Source organism: Crinia signifera, chromosome 1 (genome assembly GCF_055691185.1).
Source record: "Crinia signifera chromosome 1, ASM5569118v1, whole genome shotgun sequence".
Lineage (NCBI taxonomy): Eukaryota > Metazoa > Chordata > Amphibia > Anura > Myobatrachidae > Crinia > Crinia signifera.
The window spans coordinates 329,729,338-329,750,154 of NC_139217.1; the positions used below are offsets into that span (position 1 = coordinate 329,729,338).

General features: G+C 44.4%; 1 protein-coding gene across 1 annotated transcript in view; it reads right to left on the minus strand.

Annotated features, from left to right (window-relative positions):
* The window catches only part of LOC146029557 (Fc receptor-like protein 5), a 38,899-nt gene that overhangs the window by 12,367 nt on the left and 5,715 nt on the right, over nucleotides 1–20,817 (minus strand). Inside the window, exons 3-5 of the mRNA XM_083158357.1 lie at nucleotides 19,616–19,651; nucleotides 14,574–14,843; nucleotides 4,742–5,020 (exon numbers count right to left, since the gene is read on the minus strand). Of these exons, the coding sequence (XP_083014483.1) occupies nucleotides 4,742–5,020; nucleotides 14,574–14,843; nucleotides 19,616–19,651 (585 nt within the window). The remainder of the gene's footprint in view (nucleotides 1–4,741; nucleotides 5,021–14,573; nucleotides 14,844–19,615; nucleotides 19,652–20,817) is intronic.

Here is a 20,817-nt window from a genome sequence, read left to right on the forward strand (position 1 = left end):
TTTCTGAACTGTAGGAGTACCTACATCCTCTATTTAATTGAATATGGATGCAGTGTGCAGTATGTCGGCTGCACCACTCCTTGACTCCATACCAGGTTCATGGAGCATAGGTAGAATAAAAACACACCCATTATCAAGAAATATCACACCATGTCAAAACCAGAGTCTAAAGGAGGTTTCTGTTACAGCAATCAAATAGATCAAGGCCACCCAGAGAGGTGGCCTGGAAAGGTATGGAACGCTATGTGTTGGAGAAGCATATTGGATTTATCGGATAAATTCCCTTTTACCAAAAGGTCTCAATGATACAAAATAATTGAAAAATATATAAAAAGGTTCTGTGGGTACAGCTGTCCTGGGTCCCGACCTCTGGAAGGGCCCGGGCAGCTCATTTTACCCACCACAACCCCCCGACTGCTTCCGCTCAGTGCGCTGAACAAAGCAGGCCCCGGAGCGCATCGGCAGCCAATCAGAGCGGCTGCCGGTACACAAGCTCTGATTTAATTTTAATTGCCCGCCGGCATCCTGATTTGATTAAGCCTGCGCTCCGGGACCTCTGGGCTGCAGCTTAGTGGAGGAGGAGATGAGGGAGCAGGAGCCAGGTTACAGTAAGTCAAGTGAGGAAGGGGGGCAGAGGCTCAGATTGGAAAGTCCTGGGCCTCAAAATTCCTGATGGCAGCCCTCATAGGCGTGCACAGCCCATTTTCTTAGGGGTTGCACCATTGGAGGGGCGTGTCTATTACCGCCTACTGGGCATCAATAGAAACTAAATAGGTGACTTATTTATGTATAAGGGCTACAGAATAAATCATTCCCCTGCCCCACACACACTCGAAACAAAGATAATGCACGCTGAAGGTGTGCAAAAATTTGCACTGTAATGCCTATTACACATATTGCCACACCATAATGCCCATTACACATAATGCCACATATTATAACGCCCATTACACATAATCCCCCCCCCCCCCCCCCCAGCACTTGGGCTTCCACTGCCTCCCAGCTCCTGTCTGGTCCTCTCAGGGCTGCCATTAGAGATTGTGGGGCTTTGTGACTGACAAGATAGACAGACAAGTAGTGCACCAAACCTAATCCTGTTTCCTTGCCATACAATTAATTAGCCAGATCCATACTATTATAAAACACATTGAAATAGCCAGAGCACCTGCCCACTTGGCACAATTCAGTGACTGCGTGTGCAGAACAGCTTCTATGCACATTGTCACCCTACAATGCCTTGGTCGCAGCTTTGGTGGGCACACCTGTACGCACATTATTAATGTAAAGATGGAAGCACATAAATGACACTATGAATATAAATATGTAGATTGTATATACAAATTATGAAGCAGAGAGAATAAGAATACTGTATACAGTATAAAGATATAAAAATACATAATACTGCCAGAGGGTATTGCTAGTAAAATTGATTGTATTTTAGCCAAATTGTCCCAGTTCAATAACAACATCAGTCAAACACAAATAGATCACATTATAAATAAATTAAACCAAAGACTGGGGGGGCTGCTGCAAACTGGCGCCCTCCAATGGCCGGTGCCCTAGGCAATTGCCTAGGGCTGCCTAGTGGTGGCGCCGGCCCTGCCTGTATGCATGTTGTGGTGGCGGTATTTTAAATGTGGAGCTTGTCACAAGCTAATAGTAGCTGACGTCCGGCACCACATTAGAAATACCGCCACTAGTACTGTCTGTCTACTCACCAGCAATATGCACACTGCTGACACCTGTTTCTTCTGGCCGTGATTCCTCTCCCCACAGTCCCCTCTTCTGATGATCAGCCCGGCACAGTGGAGGAGGGAGTAGAGAGGCAGGCAGCGCACCCTCTCTCCTTGCTCATAGAGTTCACACTCCACGGAAGCCACCCTCCCTACACTCCGAGGCGGTGGAAAGGGGGAGTGGGTGTGTGTGTTCTGGACATTAGGGGGTGCCTGGGCACTCCTGGCATCCCTCCTGCGCGTGCCTATGGCAGCCTTGTGTATAAAGCTTAAAAGAAGTGATAAATTGAGTGATGAACAACCAGCCAATCAGCTCCTACCTGCCATTTTTGATTCATGTGGCCCTAAGTGAGGCTGGATAATGTTGTACAGCATTGAAGAGAACCCGAAGGGAGTGCTACTGTGCATGCACATTTGGTGCAAGCCAAAATGAGGTATAAAATCACTGTGCGGCACATGCATTTCAAATGGAAATGAGGCTTGAGATCAGTGCAGTGCACATGCACAAAACCAATATAGATGCAATTTAAGCCAGGGAACCACCAGTAGTGATTACTACTTCTGAGAAAGATGCTGAAAGGCTATAGGCAGAGAAATATATGTAAAGATGCTATTGGTTACATGCTGGCCGGACCATCTCCTGATGCCCACAGAATTACTTCCAGAAAAGACTGCATCATCCTGTGGAGCTTTATGGGTCATATTGGTGCAGCAATAAGCCATATCATTAATGGGATTCTCTAAGCAGGCAGAGTAAGTATAGATTTATCTCTGCTATCTGTAACAATACTGCATGTTAGTGAGTTGCGCATGGATCTGCAGCTATTCGCTGATTGCATTAGTCCCTGCATGTGAAAGCAGCTAATCACTATATTCAGCATCCATGCTTTGTGCAGGGGATCTGAATGCAATAGGACAGATCTCTGTATAATCTCCTATCTAACTACGCCATCACACTGTCTACTTGCCCATGACATGCTGCAATGCATGTAGTTTGCTAAATATTGTGAGAACTATATGAATTAGGAATTGCCATCAACTGAATATATACATGTGGAGATAATGGGAGTGAGGCACACCAAATATACCAAATATTTGTTCATGATGGAGACCCATTTCTGGCAAAATGCCCGATCATGTCTGCCAATAGCACGACTATTTTTAATCCTCAGGCCGCCTCTTTGTATCTTCTATTCGCTAAGTGACAAGCAATGGCAGTAGTTGATCTCACAACATTTTAATTTTAAAAGGTTTCTATACAGGTCCCCCAATGAGGTAGCTTTCACCAAATCTGACAATTCACTATATAAATAAATATAGCATTACATAGTAGGGGAGGCTGAATAAAGACTTGCGTCCATCTAGTTCAACCTATGTTTATAATAGTTTATCCCTTGTTGTATAGTATGTTCCGATATTTTCAAGACAGATTATGTTACTTATTCATACCCATGGAAGTTTTTAACCAATAAATGTTTGTCCAACCTTATTTTAAACGTATTTATAGTGTCTGCCGACACCACTTCTCCGGGAAGAGCGTTCCAAAGTTTGACTGCTCTGACTGTAAAGAAATTTTTTCTTCTAGATGAACAAAATCTTTTTTCTTCTAATCTAAACTCGTGCCCTCGCGTCCTAGATTCCTGTCTAGCAGAAAAAAGGGTGTTTGACAGTTCCTTATATGGGCTACTAATATATTTATACATATTAAGCATGTCTAACCTTAAACGTCTCTTCTCTAGTGTAAATAGTCCCAGATTGCTTAATCTTTCCTCGTAGCTTAAATTCTCCATATAAGCTTTGTTGCTCTGGATATTTTCTACTTCTATGATGTCCTTTTTATAGTGTAGGGCCCAGAATTGTACTCCGTATTCGAGGTGCGGTCTAACCAATGAATTGTACAGAGGCATAATTACTTTTGAGTCCCTAGTTTCCATGCCCCTTTTAATACATGCTAGAGTTTTGTTGGCCTTTTTTGTTGCTATATGACATTGAGCACTACACCCTAGTTTGTTGTCTATTTGGACTCCTAGATCCTTTTCGAGTACTGAATTACCCAATTCATCCCCGCTTAGGTTATAACTAGCACACTGGTTATGTCTCCCTAGGTGCATAACCTTGCATTTGTCAACATTGAACCTTATCTTCCAATTTTTTGCCCACTCATCTAGATTGTCAAGAGCATTTTGAAGCGTGATGATTTAATAACTCTTATCAGCATTGATTCTGCTTCTGTCTCTGAGTGGCTAAAAGTGTCTCCCAAAGGGAAGTTAACATGACTAGAATCACTGGCAATATCATTAATTTCTAAATCAGTCATACTGAGAAAAAAGTAAAAAAATGTATACACCAAAAACTGACTAAGTGCAGGTGAGGGCATAGATATAGACACACAAGTTCACAAATAATAAAAAAGTTTCTTAGTAGGTTAATCTTCACCGGATTCTGAGAAGTAATACCAGTTTGTATATTAAATGCACTGATAAAAATAATGTTGTTACCCGAAAACTATCCAATAGGAGTCTTCCTTACTCCCAGTTATTGAGGGTGAGAAGAATAGTGTCTGATCCGATATCACTATATCACAGATTGATAGCACGATTGAACGTTTCTTACAACGTGGTTACACAGAAGTCGATTTACAACTAGCTAAAATTTAAGCTGTTCAAAGTGGATAAGTTAGTATCAATCATACCGTGTGTGTCTACTTATAATTAAATGAATGAACAGGTAAAACAAATATCTAGACACCTTTGGCCCTTTGTGCGAACCGATCCAGCTCTGCAATGGAAATACACTAATCTAATGTCTTGTTACAAACAGTCCGGCAATTTATGTGATGTTTTAGTTACGACCGACTTCATACAAACCGACACTGTCGGTAATCGTAGCAAACTTGGCTGTAATCGATGCACTTGTGTGACTTGCCATTATAAGATACCTGGGTCAACTTTTTGTCATCCCAAATCTGGAAACATTTTAGTATACTAGTGTTGACAACAAAACCATACCTATTACAACCAAAGACTGTTGAATGCCGGGATAGGATTCCACTAAACGTTTTGATATTTCAATCTTATATTGACAGGAGTAGTTTCCTGAATTCTCTGTTTCGGTGTTAAATGTTAGAGCTCCAAAATTATCCGCTTGTATTTCCCTTCCATTTTGATACAGATAGACTTCATTGGCAGTCTGTCCTTTTGGTATTATACAGCGTATAATTACTGATTCATTTTTTAGAAAGACTTTTCTTGGAGGTACCACAGACAATGATGCAGAAGGTGGACGATCTGAAAAGAAGAAATTAGACCTATATTAGATCTGTTAATTATTAGATTGAGGAATGGTTTCACAAAATACAGTATGTATTGGATATACAGTATGAACAATAGAAGGATCAGCCCAGTCAAAGACAGCATTTGTGCATGGCTTCTGCCGCGGGGAGTTGTTAACACGCGCCCGCCAATCGCAGTGGCTGTAGATGTGATGCTTCCACAGTGATTGGCGGGCGTGATGTTGGCGGTAGGGAGGGAGACTGGTCGCCTGATTAAGGAAGGATCAGTCAGTGCATGGGCGGGAGCATCCTACAACAGCCGCAGCAGCAGCCATCACGCTGTGCTGCTACAACTAGTGTGTTAAAGGTACTGTAAATGCTGCTTCTCTCACCCTCCCTTCCCCAGTGACTGACAGATCCAGGGGTTGTCATTTACCCCTGGATTCACACCCAAACAGGTTTATGTGATTATGTCTGATTATCATAGTCAGAGATAATCACATAAACCTGTTTGGGGGTCACACTGCCACTTTCTCCACTTTTTATGAGTAAATGACAACCCCTGGATTAATGCTGTGAATTAATTAGCCAGCCCTGGTGTCTCTGGCCACATGTATATGCCGCTGCCCTGTGTATAATGCCCACATGTATATGCCGCTGCCCTGTCTATAATGCCCACATGTATATGCCGCTGCCCGTGTGTATAATGCCCACATGTATATGCCGCTGCCCTGTGTATAATGCCCACGTGTATATGCCGCTGCCCTGTGTATAATGTCCACGTGTATATGCCGCTGCCCTGTGTATAATGCCCACGTGTATATGCCGCTGCCAGTGTGTATAATGCCCACGTGTATATGCCGCTGCCAGTGTGTATAATGCCCACATATATTTTTAAGGTGATCATTTTTATATGGCCCCCGAAGGGTTTTCAAATTTTCCAAATGGCCCTCGGTAGTAAAAAAGGTTCCCCCACCCCTGATTTAAAACAATAGTGGTAATGTGTATGCATGCATGTTTCTCATATCACTGCCAACGTGATTATGGAATTGTACTGCAAGAGTTTTTCATTAAACTTTCTAAACATTATCCAACTCTCCTCCGTCCACCAAGCTCCATCACAAACCAACCATCACTTCCTCAGCTCCTCCTCTCCTGCCATTCCCACAAAACCGCCTAAGTGTGACAGAGTACATGCTCTCCTTCTCAGAGCCACTGGTGGCTATGTTAGAATTAGGCTATTTTTAGTGTTAGAGTTTGGCTCCTGTTAATATTAGGTGCTGGTTAGGGTTAGGTGAGGGTTAGCTAGTATGGTCAACATACCCACTGTCAATATCCTTAATGTTAACATGATAAATATGCCGACATTATGTCAGTCAATGTTCAGCTATTAGACCCCCATCTACATTTAGGGCCTCATTCAGGTTCATGCGCTCGCATGCACATTCGCAAGCACTCTTACAAAAAAAACCACACACACGCATCGGGCGAAGGCACGCCTATAGTGCTTGCGAAATCATTCGCACGCAACCATACTTAAAAGGGGGGTGGACTATCATTGCGCGTACGTGTAACTGGTCGCTCGCACCCACACATTTTCGTACGCACACTCACCTCAGTCTGCTAACGGTGGGATTTGTTTGGTTGTAGCGCATTGGTTTGGTCAAAATAACTTTAGCAACAGAAGAAGTTTGTATCTGCTAACACTTGATTGCTGGTGGTATGCAATCAAAAGTTGTGCTGAGTTAACCCCTTCCCGACATTTGACGTATATATACGTCATGGCCGGGATGTACTTCCCGACACATGACGTATATATACGTCATGACTTTAAACTGTCACCGCGTCTATAGACGCGGTGACAGTTTAAACATGTCTGCTGTCCCTGACAGCAGACATGTCCCAGCATGCCCAGGGGGGGCGGCGATGCCTCCCCCCCGTCGGCGATCGCTGCGATTGGCTGTTCAATGTGAACAGCCAATCGCAGCGTTTTCCTGTGTTACCGGCGAATCAGACGCTCGGTAAGACAGGGATCAATCACCGCCGGGTGTGAGGGGGCGTGAGGGGGTCACCGGTGATGACCACACCTCACCCCACCTGCCCCCAAGGCTGTGATTGGTCCGTCGGACCGACGGACCAATCACAGCCATGGCGCGTGATTTAAACTAACGGTGACTGCGCTGCAGACGCCATTCCGGTCTGGAATTGCGTGCAGAGCGGTCACCGTGCCAATCTGTCGTGATATACTGACCTGATCCTTGCCTGATACTTACCTGATCACCGCTGGTAGCGTGCTGCCAGCAGCTGGATGCTTCCTGGATCTTGTGACTTCCTGTGTGCTGCTGCTGCAGTGTCATAGAGTGACAGATAGTGAGAGATAGTGAGAGATAGTGAGAGAGAGTGACAGAGAGTGATAGAGAGTGCTATATTTTGTGTCTGCTGCCCCCCCTTTTGTGCTGATCAGTATATCTGTGCTGATCAGCAACTTTTTGGGGGTGCAGGTTTTTTTTTTATATATATATACCTGTCAGTTGCACCAAAGGTTGTGCTGCCTGTGCAACTGACTGCTGCCCCCCCTGCTGCCCCCCTTTTGTGCTGATCAGTATAAATTAACTGATCAGCAACTTTTTGGGGGTGCAGGTTTTTTTTTTTTATATATACCCTGTCAGGTTGCACCCACAGTTGTGTGCCTGCTGCCCCTCACTGCTAATCAGTGTTGCATCACTGCATCACTGATCTGCAGTTTTTTTTTTTTTGGAGAGTGCAGTGGGGTTTTGTTTTTACACCCACGTTGCTTTTGTGGGTGTCCTGTAGCCGCTGAGCGCTGATCAGTGACGTACATCACTGAACAGCATTTTTGGCACAGGGTTGATATAATTTTTTTTCTGCAGTTTTTTTAAATTGTTTTTTTTTTGGAGAGTGCTGTGGTTTATTTTTTTTAAATTGTTTTTACACCCACGTTGCTTTTGTGGGTGTCCTGTGGTCGCTGAGCGCTGATCAGTGACGTACATCACTGAACAGCATTTTTGGCACAGGGTTGATATAATTTTTTTTCTGCAGTTTTTTTAAATTGTTTTTTTTTTGGAGAGTGCTGTGGTTTTTTTTTTTTAAATTGTTTTTACACCCACGGTGCTTTTACACCCACAGCGTCCTGTGGCCGCTGAGCGCTGATCAGTGACGTACATCACTGAACAGCATTTTTGGCACAAGGTTGATATAATTTTTTTTCTGCAGTTTTTTTAAATTGTTTTTTTTTTTGGAGAGTGCTGTGGTTTTTTTTTTTTTATTGTTTTTACACCCACGGTGCTTTTACACCCACAGCGTCCTGTGGCCGCTGAGCGCTGATCAGTGACGTACATCACTGAACAGCATTTTTGCCACAGGGTTGATCTAATTTTTTTTTTTTATTGGGATCAAATTCCTGTATAAAGTATTTTTTTTTCTGCACTACATACACACTACACACTACATACCCCCGTGTTGAAATAAAGTTTGTACCCCCCCTACACTATACACGTGTTGAAACATTACACTTACAGAAACACAAAAATAAAAATGGCATCCCAAATGTCATCCCAAATGTCATCCCAGTCATCCAGAAGAATGTATTCAGCGGAGGAGGCATATGCCATGCTTGCCTCTGACTCTGACACAGCCAGTGATGCAAGCGGGGAATTTGAAGGATTTGTCTTAACCTCATCTTCCTCCTCTAGTGATGAGGGACCCCCTCAAAGACGCCCCCGTAGAGCAGCTGAGACCCCCCCCCAAATGATTGATCCCGTATGGACCCCACCACCAGACAATTTTGAGCCCCAGGTTCCTGAGTTTTTGGCCATCCCAGGAATCCAATTTGATTCAACAGGTCTCAGAGAAATTGACTTTTTCAAATTATTTTTCTCTGATGATTTTATAAATTTAATGGTGGACCAAAGTAATTTATATGCCCAGCAGTTTATTGCTCAAAACCCCACGTCATCATTTGCTAGGTGGACCCCTGTAGATGCAGTAGAGATGATGACGTTTTGGGGTCTGGTGTTACATATGGGCATAGTAAAAAAGCCAGAAATTAGGCAATATTGGAGTACAGATGTTCTGTACAGCACCCCACTTTACCGTATGGCCATGACTCGGACTCGTTTTGAGACAATCCTTAAATTTTTACATTACTCCGATAATGCACAGTGCCCACCCAGAGATGATCCCACCTTTGACCGGCTATTCAAAGTCAGGCCGGTCATTGATCATTTCAGTGCCAAATTTGCAGAGATGTACATCCCTGAAAAATTTATTTGTATCGACGAGTCCCTTATACATTTTAAAGGAAGGGTTAAATTCCGCCAGTACCTTCCCAGTAAGAGGGCAAGGTATGGCATAAAAATGTATAAACTGTGTGAAAGCACCTCAGGGTACACCCACAGGTTTAGGGTATATGAAGGGAAGGATTCAAGAATTGAACCGCCAGAATGCACCCCCTCCCTCGTAGGTGTTAGTGGAAAAATTGCCTGGGATTTAGTGCACCCCTTCCTGGATAAAGGTTATCACCTCTATGTGGATAACTTTTACACTAGCATCCCCCTGTTTAAGGCCCTTGGTTCAAGAGGTACAGCAGCTTGCGGTACTGTGCGCAAGAACCAAAGAGGCCTCCCAAAAACGCACATTGCCCAAGTACTGAGAAGGGGTGAAAGCAGGGCACAATCCACCGAAAATATGTTGTTGGTCAAATATAAGGACAAGAGGGATGTCCTTATACTGACAACAATTCATGGAGACAGTACCACCTCTGTCCCTGTACGAGGTACCAGTACCCACACCTCAAAACCTAATTGTATCCTAGATTACAATAAGTACATGGGCGGAGTGGATCTTTCAGATCAGGTACTGAAGCCGTACAGTGCCCTGCGGAAAACAAAAATCTGGTACAAGAAGCTGGCCGTGTATATCATCCAGATGGCACTGTATAACGCTTACGTGCTATTCCGTTCTACCAGCCAGAGGGGGACATTTATGCACTTTCAAGAGGAAGTCATAAAGGGCCTAATATTTGGGAACCAGCAGGCAGAGGGCCCCAGTACTTCTAGTACTGGCCCCCGTATTGTACCAGGGCAGCATTTTCCTAACGAAATCCCCTCCACTGCAAAAAAGGGCAGGACACAAAAAAGGTGCAAAGTTTGCTATAAAAAGGGAATAAGAAAGGATACTATTTTCCACTGTGAAACTTGCCCCGACAAACCCGGCCTATGTATAAAGGAGTGTTTTAAAATATACCACACATCAATGGATTATTAGGTTCATCATTTCACCGTGCTTCGGGGGTCTTGCTAATGCCACATAGCACCCACCATTCATTCCACCAGAATCTGAGCTGCAAAATCCAAAAATCACTCCTTCCCTTCTGAGTCCTGCCATGCACCCAACTGGTATTTTTTGGTCACATATGAGGCATTGCCATACTCGGGAGAAATTGGGGCACAGATTTTGGGGTGCTTTTTCTCCTTCATACCTTATGAAAATGAAAAATTTTGAGCCAGAACTGCATTTTTGTGTAAAAAAATGTAATTTTTCATTTGCACAGCCCAGTTGTATCAAAATTGGTGAAACCCCTGGGGGTTAGAAATGTACACTATACCCCTAGATGAATTCCCTGAGGGGTGTAGTTTGCAAAATGGGGTCACTTGTGGGGAAGTTCCACTGTATTGGTGCTTTGGGGGTCTTGCTAATGCGACATAGCACCCACCAACATTCCACCAGAATCTGTGCTGCAAAATCCAAATATCACTCCTTCCCTTCTGAGTCTTGCCATTTTTTGGTCACACATGAGGCATTGCCGTACTCGGGAGAAATTGGGGCACAGATTTTGGGGTGCTTTGTCTCCTTCATTCCTTGTGAAAATGAAAAATTTTGAGCCAGAACTGCATTTTTGTGTAAAAAATTTAATTTTTCATTTTCACTGCCCAGTTGTACCACAATTGGTGAAACCCCTGGGGGTTTGAAATGTACACTATACCCCTAGTTGAATTCCCTGAGGGGTGTAGTTTGCAAAATGGGGTCACTTGTGGGGGGGTTCCACTGTATTGGTGCTTCGGGGGTCTTGCTAATGCGACATAGCACCCACCAACATTCCACCAGAATCTGTGCTGCAAAATCCAAATATCACTCCTTCCCTTCTGAGTCCTGCCATGCACCCAAATGGTATTTTTTGGTCACATGTGAGGCATTGCCGTACTCGGGAGAAATTGGGGCACAGATTTTGGGGTGCTTTGTCTCCTTCATTCCTTGTGAAAATGAAAAAAATTTTGAGCCAGAACTGCATTTTTGTGTAAAAAATTTAATTTTTCATTTTCACTGCCCAGTTGTACCACAATTGGTGAAACCCCTGGGGGTTTGAAATGTACACTATACCCCTAGTTGAATTCCCTGAGGGGTGTAGTTTGCAAAATGGGGTCACTTGTGGGGGGGTTCCACTGTATTGGTGCTTTGGGGGTCTTGCTAATGCGACATAGCACCCACCAACATTCCACCAGAATCTGTGCTGCAAAATCCAAATATCACTCCTTCCCTTCTGAGTCCTGCCATGCACCCAAATGGTATTTTTTGGTCACATGTGAGGCATTGCCGTACTCGGGAGAAATTGGGGCACAGATTTTGGGGTGCTTTGTCTCCTTCATTCCTTGTGAAAATGAAAAATTTTGAGCCAGAACTGCATTTTTGTGTAAAAAATTTAATTTGTCATTTTCACTGCCCAGTTGTACCACAATTGGTGAAACCCCTGGGGGTTTGAAATGTACACTATACCCCTAGTTGAATTCCCTGAGGGGTGTAGTTTGCAAAATGGGGTCACTTGTGGGGGGGTTCCACTGTATTGGTGCTTCGGGGGTCTTGCTAATGCGACATAGCACCCACCAACATTCCACCAGAATCTGTGCTGCAAAATCCAAATATCACTCCTTCCCTTCTGAGTCCTGCCATGCACCCAAATGGTATTTTTTGGTCACATGTGAGGCATTGCCGTACTCGGGAGAAATTGGGGCACAGATTTTGGGGTGCTTTGTCTCCTTCATTCCTTGTGAAAATGAAAAAAATTTTGAGCCAGAACTGCATTTTTGTGTAAAAAATTTAATTTTTCATTTTCACTGCCCAGTTGTACCACAATTGGTGAAACCCCTGGGGGTTTGAAATGTACACTATACCCCTAGTTGAATTCCCTGAGGGGTGTAGTTTGCAAAATGGGGTCACTTGTGGGGGGGTTCCACTGTATTGGTGCTTCGGGGGTCTTGCTAATGCGACATAGCACCCACCAACATTCCACCAGAATCTGTGCTGCAAAATCCAAATATCACTCCTTCCCTTCTGAGTCCTGCCATGCACCCAAATGGTATTTTTTGGTCACATGTGAGGCATTGCCGTACTCGGGAGAAATTGGGGCACAGATTTTGGGGTGCTTTGTCTCCTTCATTCCTTGTGAAAATAAAAAATTTTGAGCCAGAACTGCATTTTTGTGTAAAAAATTTAATTTTTCATTTTCACTGCCCAGTTGTACCACAATTGGTGAAACCCCTGGGGGTTTGAAATGTACACTATACCCCTAGTTGAATTCCCTGAGGGGTGTAGTTTGCAAAATGGGGTCACTTGTGGGGGGGTTCCACTGTATTGGTGCTTCGGGGGTCTTGCTAATGCGACATAGCACCCACCAACATTCCACCAGAATCTGTGCTGCAAAATCCAAATATCACTCCTTCCCTTCTGAGTCCTGCCATGCACCCAAATGGTATTTTTTGGTCACATGTGAGGCATTGCCGTACTCGGGAGAAATTGGGGCACAGATTTTGGGGTGCTTTGTCTCCTTCATTCCTTGTGAAAATGAAAAATTTTAAACCAGAACTGCATTTTTGTGTAAAAAATGTAATTTTTCATTTTCACAGCCCAGTTGTACCACTATTGGTGAAACCCCTGGGGGTTTGAAATGTACACTATACCCCTAGATGAATTCCCTGAGGGGTGTAGTTTGCAAAATGGGCTCACTTGTGGGGGGGTTCCTAACTTTTAGCATCTTATGGTGCCTAGAAACCTACATGGTGCCTAAAAAATAATCTCATAAAAAGGAGGCTCCAAAATCAAGTAGGTGCTCCTTCTATTATGAAGCCTGTGGTTTGGTCAACGTGCACACTAGGGCCACATATAGGATATTTATGAAAACAAAAGAATTGGGGGAATCAATTTTTAGTCACATTTCTCTAGTAAAATCTACTGTGTTCCTTAGAAAAATGTATTAAAATTGAAAATCTGCAAAAAAATGAAATTTTGAAATTTCACCTACACTTTGTTTTAATTCCTGTGAAACACCTAAAGGGTTAACAAACTTCCAAAATGCTGTTTTGAATACGGTGAGGGGTGCAGTTTTTGAAATGGCATCATTTATGGGGGTGTCTCACATACAAGTCCATCAAAGTCACATCAGAACTGAACTGGTCCCTAAAAAAATCAGTGTTTGAAATTTTCTTGAAAATTTGAGAATTTGCTATTCATATTTTAAGCCTCCTAGTGTCCAAAAAAATTAAAAGGAGGTTGAAATAATGATGGAAACATAAAGTATACATATGGTCTATGTTAGTTATTAACTATTTTGAGTGGTATGATTATTTGTCTCACAAGCAGAAAATTTAACATTTTGAAAATTGCTAAATTTTCAATTTTTTTATGACATTTTGGTATTTTTCACAAAAAAACACAGACTGTATCGACCCAAATTTACCACTAACTTGAAGTACAATGTGTCACGAGAAAACAATCTCAAAATCACTGGGATAAGTAAAAGCAAAAAAAAGTTATCCCCACTTAAGTGATACATGTCAGATTTGAAAAAAAGGGCTCTGTCAGGAAGGCAAAAACAGGCTGCGGCGGGAAGGGGTTAATTGTCTCATGAAATCAACCATGTATTGGTGTCAATAGTGTGCAGGTGCCATTGATTTACCCATTGATTTATCCATTTCGTGCGTGTGTTTGCTCCGTACGAATGAGCACATTACAAGGAGCAAGGTGTGCGAAACTAAAAACCTGCTTTGAGCTTGCGAAAAGTTTTGCGTTTGAGGGGAACAATCCCTCTTGCACTCATGCGAAAGCACACCCACCACTCATAGTGAACGCCCATGTGTACGCCCATGTGTACGCCCAGTTTTGCTCATTATAATGGTCGCGCCCATGCTAACGCCCACTGCACGCCTACTACCTATGCACTCGTTCGCACGGAGAAATCTACGCAAAGGTTTGCTTGCGAGTATTTTTTTATTAGATTGCACATGCGCAGTGCGTTAGCTGCACATGCGCAATGGGGGTAGCAGGGTGAAACGTGCGAATTCGCATGCGTACGCGCCAATGTAAATAAGGGCCCTAGTGTCCACACTCAGACCATGTTGACATTCTTGTGTCAACATGCCAAATGTGTTCATTATAATGGTACTATTCATATAGCAAAGCCAATAGAAAACAATGAAAACATTTCAAATGATACAATGATAAGAAAAATGCTTCACTACATTATACATTGATTGTTGTGGTAAGAGGAACTTACTTACTATTTACTCTAAGATTAATTGTATTACTTTCAAAGGATGTTTCTCCTTCCTTGGTGGAGGCACAATAATAATGTCCGGCATCACTTGTGGTAAGAGAAGGAATACTCAATCTGTTTGTGGAGCTGGAACTGATGACTTGCCCATCTTTGTAAAACTTATACTCAGTGATAGTCAATGGGTTATTGGTAACACATCTCAGTGCTAAAGCTTCATCCACAATGTACTCCGTGTGCTCTGGATCAAGTTGAAGAGTCGATCTCACTTGTGCTTCTGAAAAGAACCAGTAAATTAGTATCAATTTGCTGGTAGAGGGGAGCTGGATCAGAGATGGAACTAGCAGCAGTGCTAGGGGGCACCAGCCAAAATTTTCCCTATGTCCTTGATGGCTAACCTTGACACTCCAGCTGTTGTTGAACTACACATCCCAGCATGCTCTGCTTCAGTTTTGCTATTTGGCCATACTAAAACTTATGCAGAGCATGCTGGGATGTTTCCTTCAACAACAGCTGGAGTGTCGAGGTTAGCCATCAAGGGCCTAGGGCATCAAATTGGCTAGGGCTTGCTCTCATGGTACCGAGGGGATTCAGTGGTGGGGGGGCATTTGGCCAGGCACCGGGTGGTGTCTCGGTAAGCAGCTTCTATCAATTACATTAATAAAACAATATTATTGGGCGCAATAGATATATCAACCTTGATCATTTTGCAGCTCCCAGAGGATTAACTGGATAACCCAAAAGTACCAAATGTTTAATTTAACAATACCTAAATTAGAGAGCAAAATAAATAACAAATGTTTTAATAATTTACATAAAATTATACAAAGTATAAATAATAATGCTGGTATGCAGAATATAATAAACTCCAGTGGGAAAAGAGTCCCAAATTGATTTCAATAGATAAGGAGGACCAATCGCTATGCTATGAGGAAACCATGGCCGATGCCGATATGGAGAAATGTGTAAAAATAAAGGATTCCCATCATCGTGATTGCTTTTGACCCTTCACTAAAGTACGGCAGGCTCCCTCCCCACTTAGGTGCCTGACAGCCCCAAGAAGCCATTCTGCTCACCGCCAGTGATTGGGACTCACATCGTTACACCATCAAGCAGCTCATGCTGCCATACCATCAAGCGATTCTTATGGGGCCTACACACTGGGCGATTTCAGGGGATGCAGTTAAAATCCCGGCAGTCGGGATCCCGGTGTTCAGAATCCCGACGCCGGAATCCCGACCGCCGAAATGCCGACACTTTCTCCCTCCGTGGGTGTCCACGACACCCCTGGAGGGAGAATAAATTAGCGTGCCGAGTGTAGCGAGGCACCGTGCCCGCTGCGTGGCGAGCGCAGCGAGCCCGCAATGGGGGGGGGGGGGGGGGGATGGGGCGATCCACGTCCCCCCCTTGTCGGAAATTCGGCAGTTGGGATTCCGGCGTCGGGATTTTGAACGCCGGGATCCCGACCGCCGGGATTTCATACTGAATTCGATTTCAGGGCATTTTCTAAGCGATCTGACTTAATTTGACTAGTTTGCTTAGAATATGCACCTACATCGCTCCGTGTGTAGGGGCCATAGCGATATCGATGCTCCGCCACACAAGTTGCTATCGCCAGGTGATTAAGATCCAGCATGCTGGATAAATCTAGTTAGATCGCCAGTCTGGGCTAGTGTTCTCTCTGGAGAACACTGGTCCTGACAGATCACTCAGCACACATCGCTGACACATTACTGTGCAGCTCTGTGTGCTGAGCGATCTTGCTGAGTGATCTAAAGCGATCTAGCATCATTTAGATCACTCAGCAAAATATCTGTGTGTGTAGTCCCCAAAAGGCATCAGGCATAGCCTTCAACATTGACAGGTAAGTCACTCAGCACAGTGGTTTCAAGCATCTGCCAGTCACTGCCCAGCTAAAGCCTAGTGGGGTGTGGGGGGTGGCAGCTGACATCTGGTGATGTCAGCTGCCCGCCCCCCGCACCAGCGTCACTGGGGCATTAGCATGAGAACACCCAGCATTTTCATGGAAACGCCCATGAAACGGTGCGTGTTCCCATCGGCGTATCCCCCTGCCTGCTGTTGTGTGCGAGCGCCTGCTGAACACCTTGTTTGCCGTGGCCGCTCACACACAGAAATGTGCATGCGAAGTACAAAAACATTGAATGCGAATTCGCATTGGAGCGCATGGACCAGAATAAGGTCCTTTCACTGCTCATACCGGAACTTTATTACACCTATTATCCTGCTAGTCAGTTGGAGACGCCGGGGCAGTAAGGGCATCTGGAGCAGTAAGTGCCACATCGGGAGCTGTTGTGCCTTAAGGGGAGGTCCAGCATAGCGATTGGTCCTCCTTATCTATTGATAGCAATTCAGGACACTTTTCCCACTGGAGTTTATAGTCTGCATATCAGCATTATTATTCATGCAAATGGTCAGTGTAGACTTTACATCTATACGGGGATATTTGTATACACGATACAACTTAAAAGATATTTTGAATAATTTAAGTGAAATATTAAAACATTTGTATTTGATTGTGCTCTCTTATTTAGTTATTGCTAAATTAAACACTATGGGGCAAATTCACTAAGGCCCTTATTCTGGTTGGTGCGGTCAGAGCCGCACACGGGGCTCCGACCGCACAAACCAAGGGCCGCCCACCAGACGGATCGCCACGGCCGTCCGTACACGGACGGCTGGCGATCCGCATTAAAATGGTGGAGGCTACGCCTCCACCATGGTGGGAGCTGCCCCCTGCATTCGATGGTCGTCGACCATCGAAGGCAGGCCCGCACGCCGCGGCAGCTCCCGCAAGCTAATACCACACGGACAATCGTCCGTGTGGTAGCTTGTATGGGGGCTGAAAGCTGACATCCGGCGACGTCAGCTTTCCGCCCCCATGTCATGGTAATGAGGGCGTCATGCCCTCATTACCATGCATACGCCCCGCGTTTGCATGGGAACGCCCATGAAACGCGGGGCGTACACATAGGGAAATGAGGGCATGAAGCCTCTCACGCCCCTATACGCCCCCTTTGCGGCGGACGAAATACGTCTGCGGCGAAGGGGGCTGCACATGCGCAGATTGACCTCTGCGCATGTGCAGAGTCCAAACATCGGCGGTACGGCCGCACGCGGGCCGTACCGACCGAATCAGAATAAGGGCCTAAGATTGGTGTGCTGTTTCACATGGTATGTTGCTATGGGCAACCAATCAGATACTGGAGGTTAATCTGGGTGACACGCAGCGCCCAGAAGCTGATTGGTTACCCATAGAAACATCCCATCTGAAATAGAACCCATCTTAGGGGGCAAATTCTCTAACCAAGGTGATTGTTGGGGTTTGTGTATGCGCATGTGCAAGCCCTGGGAGCGAATGCCTTTGGCAACCATGTAGTGTGCGGCCATCTTATGATTTTTCCTCTGTGCGGCCGCATGTCCTTAGTAAAAATAAACCTGATTTTCCTAGAAATGTAAATAAGGGTCCCTTTGAACGTGGAGGATCAGTGTGCACCTTTGAGTGTGATGAACAGGCTATTGAATGCAAACTGAAGCGGTTTGTGGTACACATACAGTGCATTCAGAAAAAGCATCACATATATGGGACATTTTCTAAGGTAAGTGTTACTGTTTCCATCTATCTGGTACAATTTAGAAAATATAGTTTTTGCAAAGGACGGCATATTCCTTTCTCTTGTACATCTCTTCATAATGGGCCTGATTCAGATGAGAATAAAACTGCTATAGTAACTGCAATTCCTGGAAGATGGCCCTATAGTTTGTTTTATCACTGTCTACTATTGTATATCGCAATGGAATCTGCTGCACTATATAAGAAACTGTAAATAAATAATAATAAATGGCAAATGTCTACAAAGCTTACCTGAGCATTGGGGCACCCACTGGTGTCTTCTCACGTCCGCCTTACGACATACAACAGTGTAAACATCTATTGCATTAATACTGATTGGACTGCCAACTGCTTCTTCTCTAACCAGTGATCCCTCAAACCCCCCTCCCCCATCCCCAGGTTACTTGGTACAAGCTTGAGCCTTGCTGTGTTGCCGAAATTGCAGCGTTCTTACCCATGACTCTGTGTTGGCTCTTCCCATTTTGTCAATGCCTCTAGCACTGCCTCGGGTGGTGGTGCTGGGCACACTGACCATGCACACATGAAGGGCTTATCTAGAAACCTGGGGGATACCCAGGCCTGACAACGGTGGTTCAAAAGGGTCCCGCACTACAAAGTGATGGCTGCCACTGTGTTGTGAGGAGAGGGAAACACAGTTGCTCATCTGTGAGGAAAAGTTTCTGCAACTACATGTGCTTCAGTGAGGAGCAGGGTAGGGCCATCTTAACTTTAGAGCGGGCCCCATGCCAAAATAATTTGGGGCCCCCCCCACCACACTACACCACTACTCACCTATGTGCAGCAGCGTCGTCCAGGTAGCGGTGATGACGAGCGATTCAGGCAGCGGGGACTGGGTGCTTGTAGCGCTATTTGCCTGGCAGTAAGTGCTGCTGATTTTGAAAAGACTGGCCAGGCACTGATTGGCTGAGCATTCACTCAATCAGTGGCCGGCCAATCTTTTCAAAATCAACAGCGCTTCCGGCCCTGCTGCCCGGCAAATGGCACTACAAGCTTCTAGCCACCACTGCCCGAATCCCCGCCGCCGCTCCCTGAACCAGTGCCGTCTTCTCCATTGGGGTGGGCCCCCTAGAATCCTTGGGCTCCTGGGCAACTGCCCATTAAGTCCAATGGGAAATACGGCACTGAAGGGGGTTATATAGGAGGTTACTACAATTCCTTGCTTGTGTCTGTGTGGGAATTGCTGCGGGACTGGAGGGGAAGAGGGGTATGCAGGTGGAGGCATTTATACACTGCTCCTGCATATCATATTCTATATTTTTATGTCTCTTGTTTTTGTACTTTCATTTTACTTTCAGAACTATTGTTCGCCATATAACACTTTTCACCACATTTCTACTAACAGAGTACTTATACTTCACAGGCGCTTGTTCTCTAGAAAGTGGGAAATTCTACATTACCTATGTGCACCATTGATGGGCTTCCAAATAAAAGCACTGCAAAATAAATAACACAGTAATTAGAGAACACTGTAGAAAATTCCAACACAACAAAAATAAATGGAGTTACTATAGCAAAGCCTATGTGTTTGAGCGGTATTCAAGTCTGGTACTGATTGGCTGCCTAGCCCTAGCTACTCACCAGCAAGGACCAGTATAGTTCCATTTTTGGGTCTTTCATGTTATTTTTTTTGTCTTTATAGATTACAAGTTTCATATTTTAGTATGGTGGGACAGTGGGGTAATATTATAAGTTATGTAGCAATATGCAGGATATGAAATAATTAATTGCGAAGCCATCATTCATATATCACATAGTCAGCAGTTTTTCATTCATTTCAAGGGTGGATATTACAATTGTGCATATGAATTTACGCTTATATACATGTTGGCACTTGTATTTCTACAAACATTAGCATTATTAGGGAGGGCAATCCTGGGATTGAGTATTTTTCAATCCTAAATCCCAGGATTGAGAAAATGCCTCAGGATTGGCATCCATCTTTAGAAATGCCTTTTAAGAGGCCTGGGTTTTTTTTTTATAGTAGCTGAACAATTTGACCACTTTGAATTTTTCCATTGCATTATGGAATACCTCCCAACATTGGGGGTGAATTGATCAGGACAGGGTTTGTGGTCACATAAGGAAGAGGACAACATGAAAGAGGCATGGCCATGCCCCTTGAAACATTGCTAAGGTCAGATAAGTTGGGATCATTTGGTCTACAGCAAGATGGTCGACAGTCATTAGAAAGGTCGACATGGTTCTAGGTCGACAGGTCATTAGTTCGACAATGTCTAGGTCGACAGTCAAAAGGTCGACATGGGGTTTTTCACTGTTTTTTTACCTGAATGTCAACACAGTTGACATGGACACAGTTTAAAGTGCACCACATCCCCTCACATCGCTCGATGCGCTCGCAATGCATTAGGCACAGTGCCTCGCTACACACGGCACACTATTTTATCATCCCACCACACCCTAGTGGATGGTAGGGCATGAAATACTACCTGTTGGCACATGTTGGCTCAAAAAACAGTGAAAAACCCCATGTCGACCTTTTGACTGTCGACCTAGACACTGTCGAACTAATGACCTGTTGAACTAACGACCTGTCGAACTAATGACCTTTTGAACTAGAACCATATCGACCTTTTCCCAT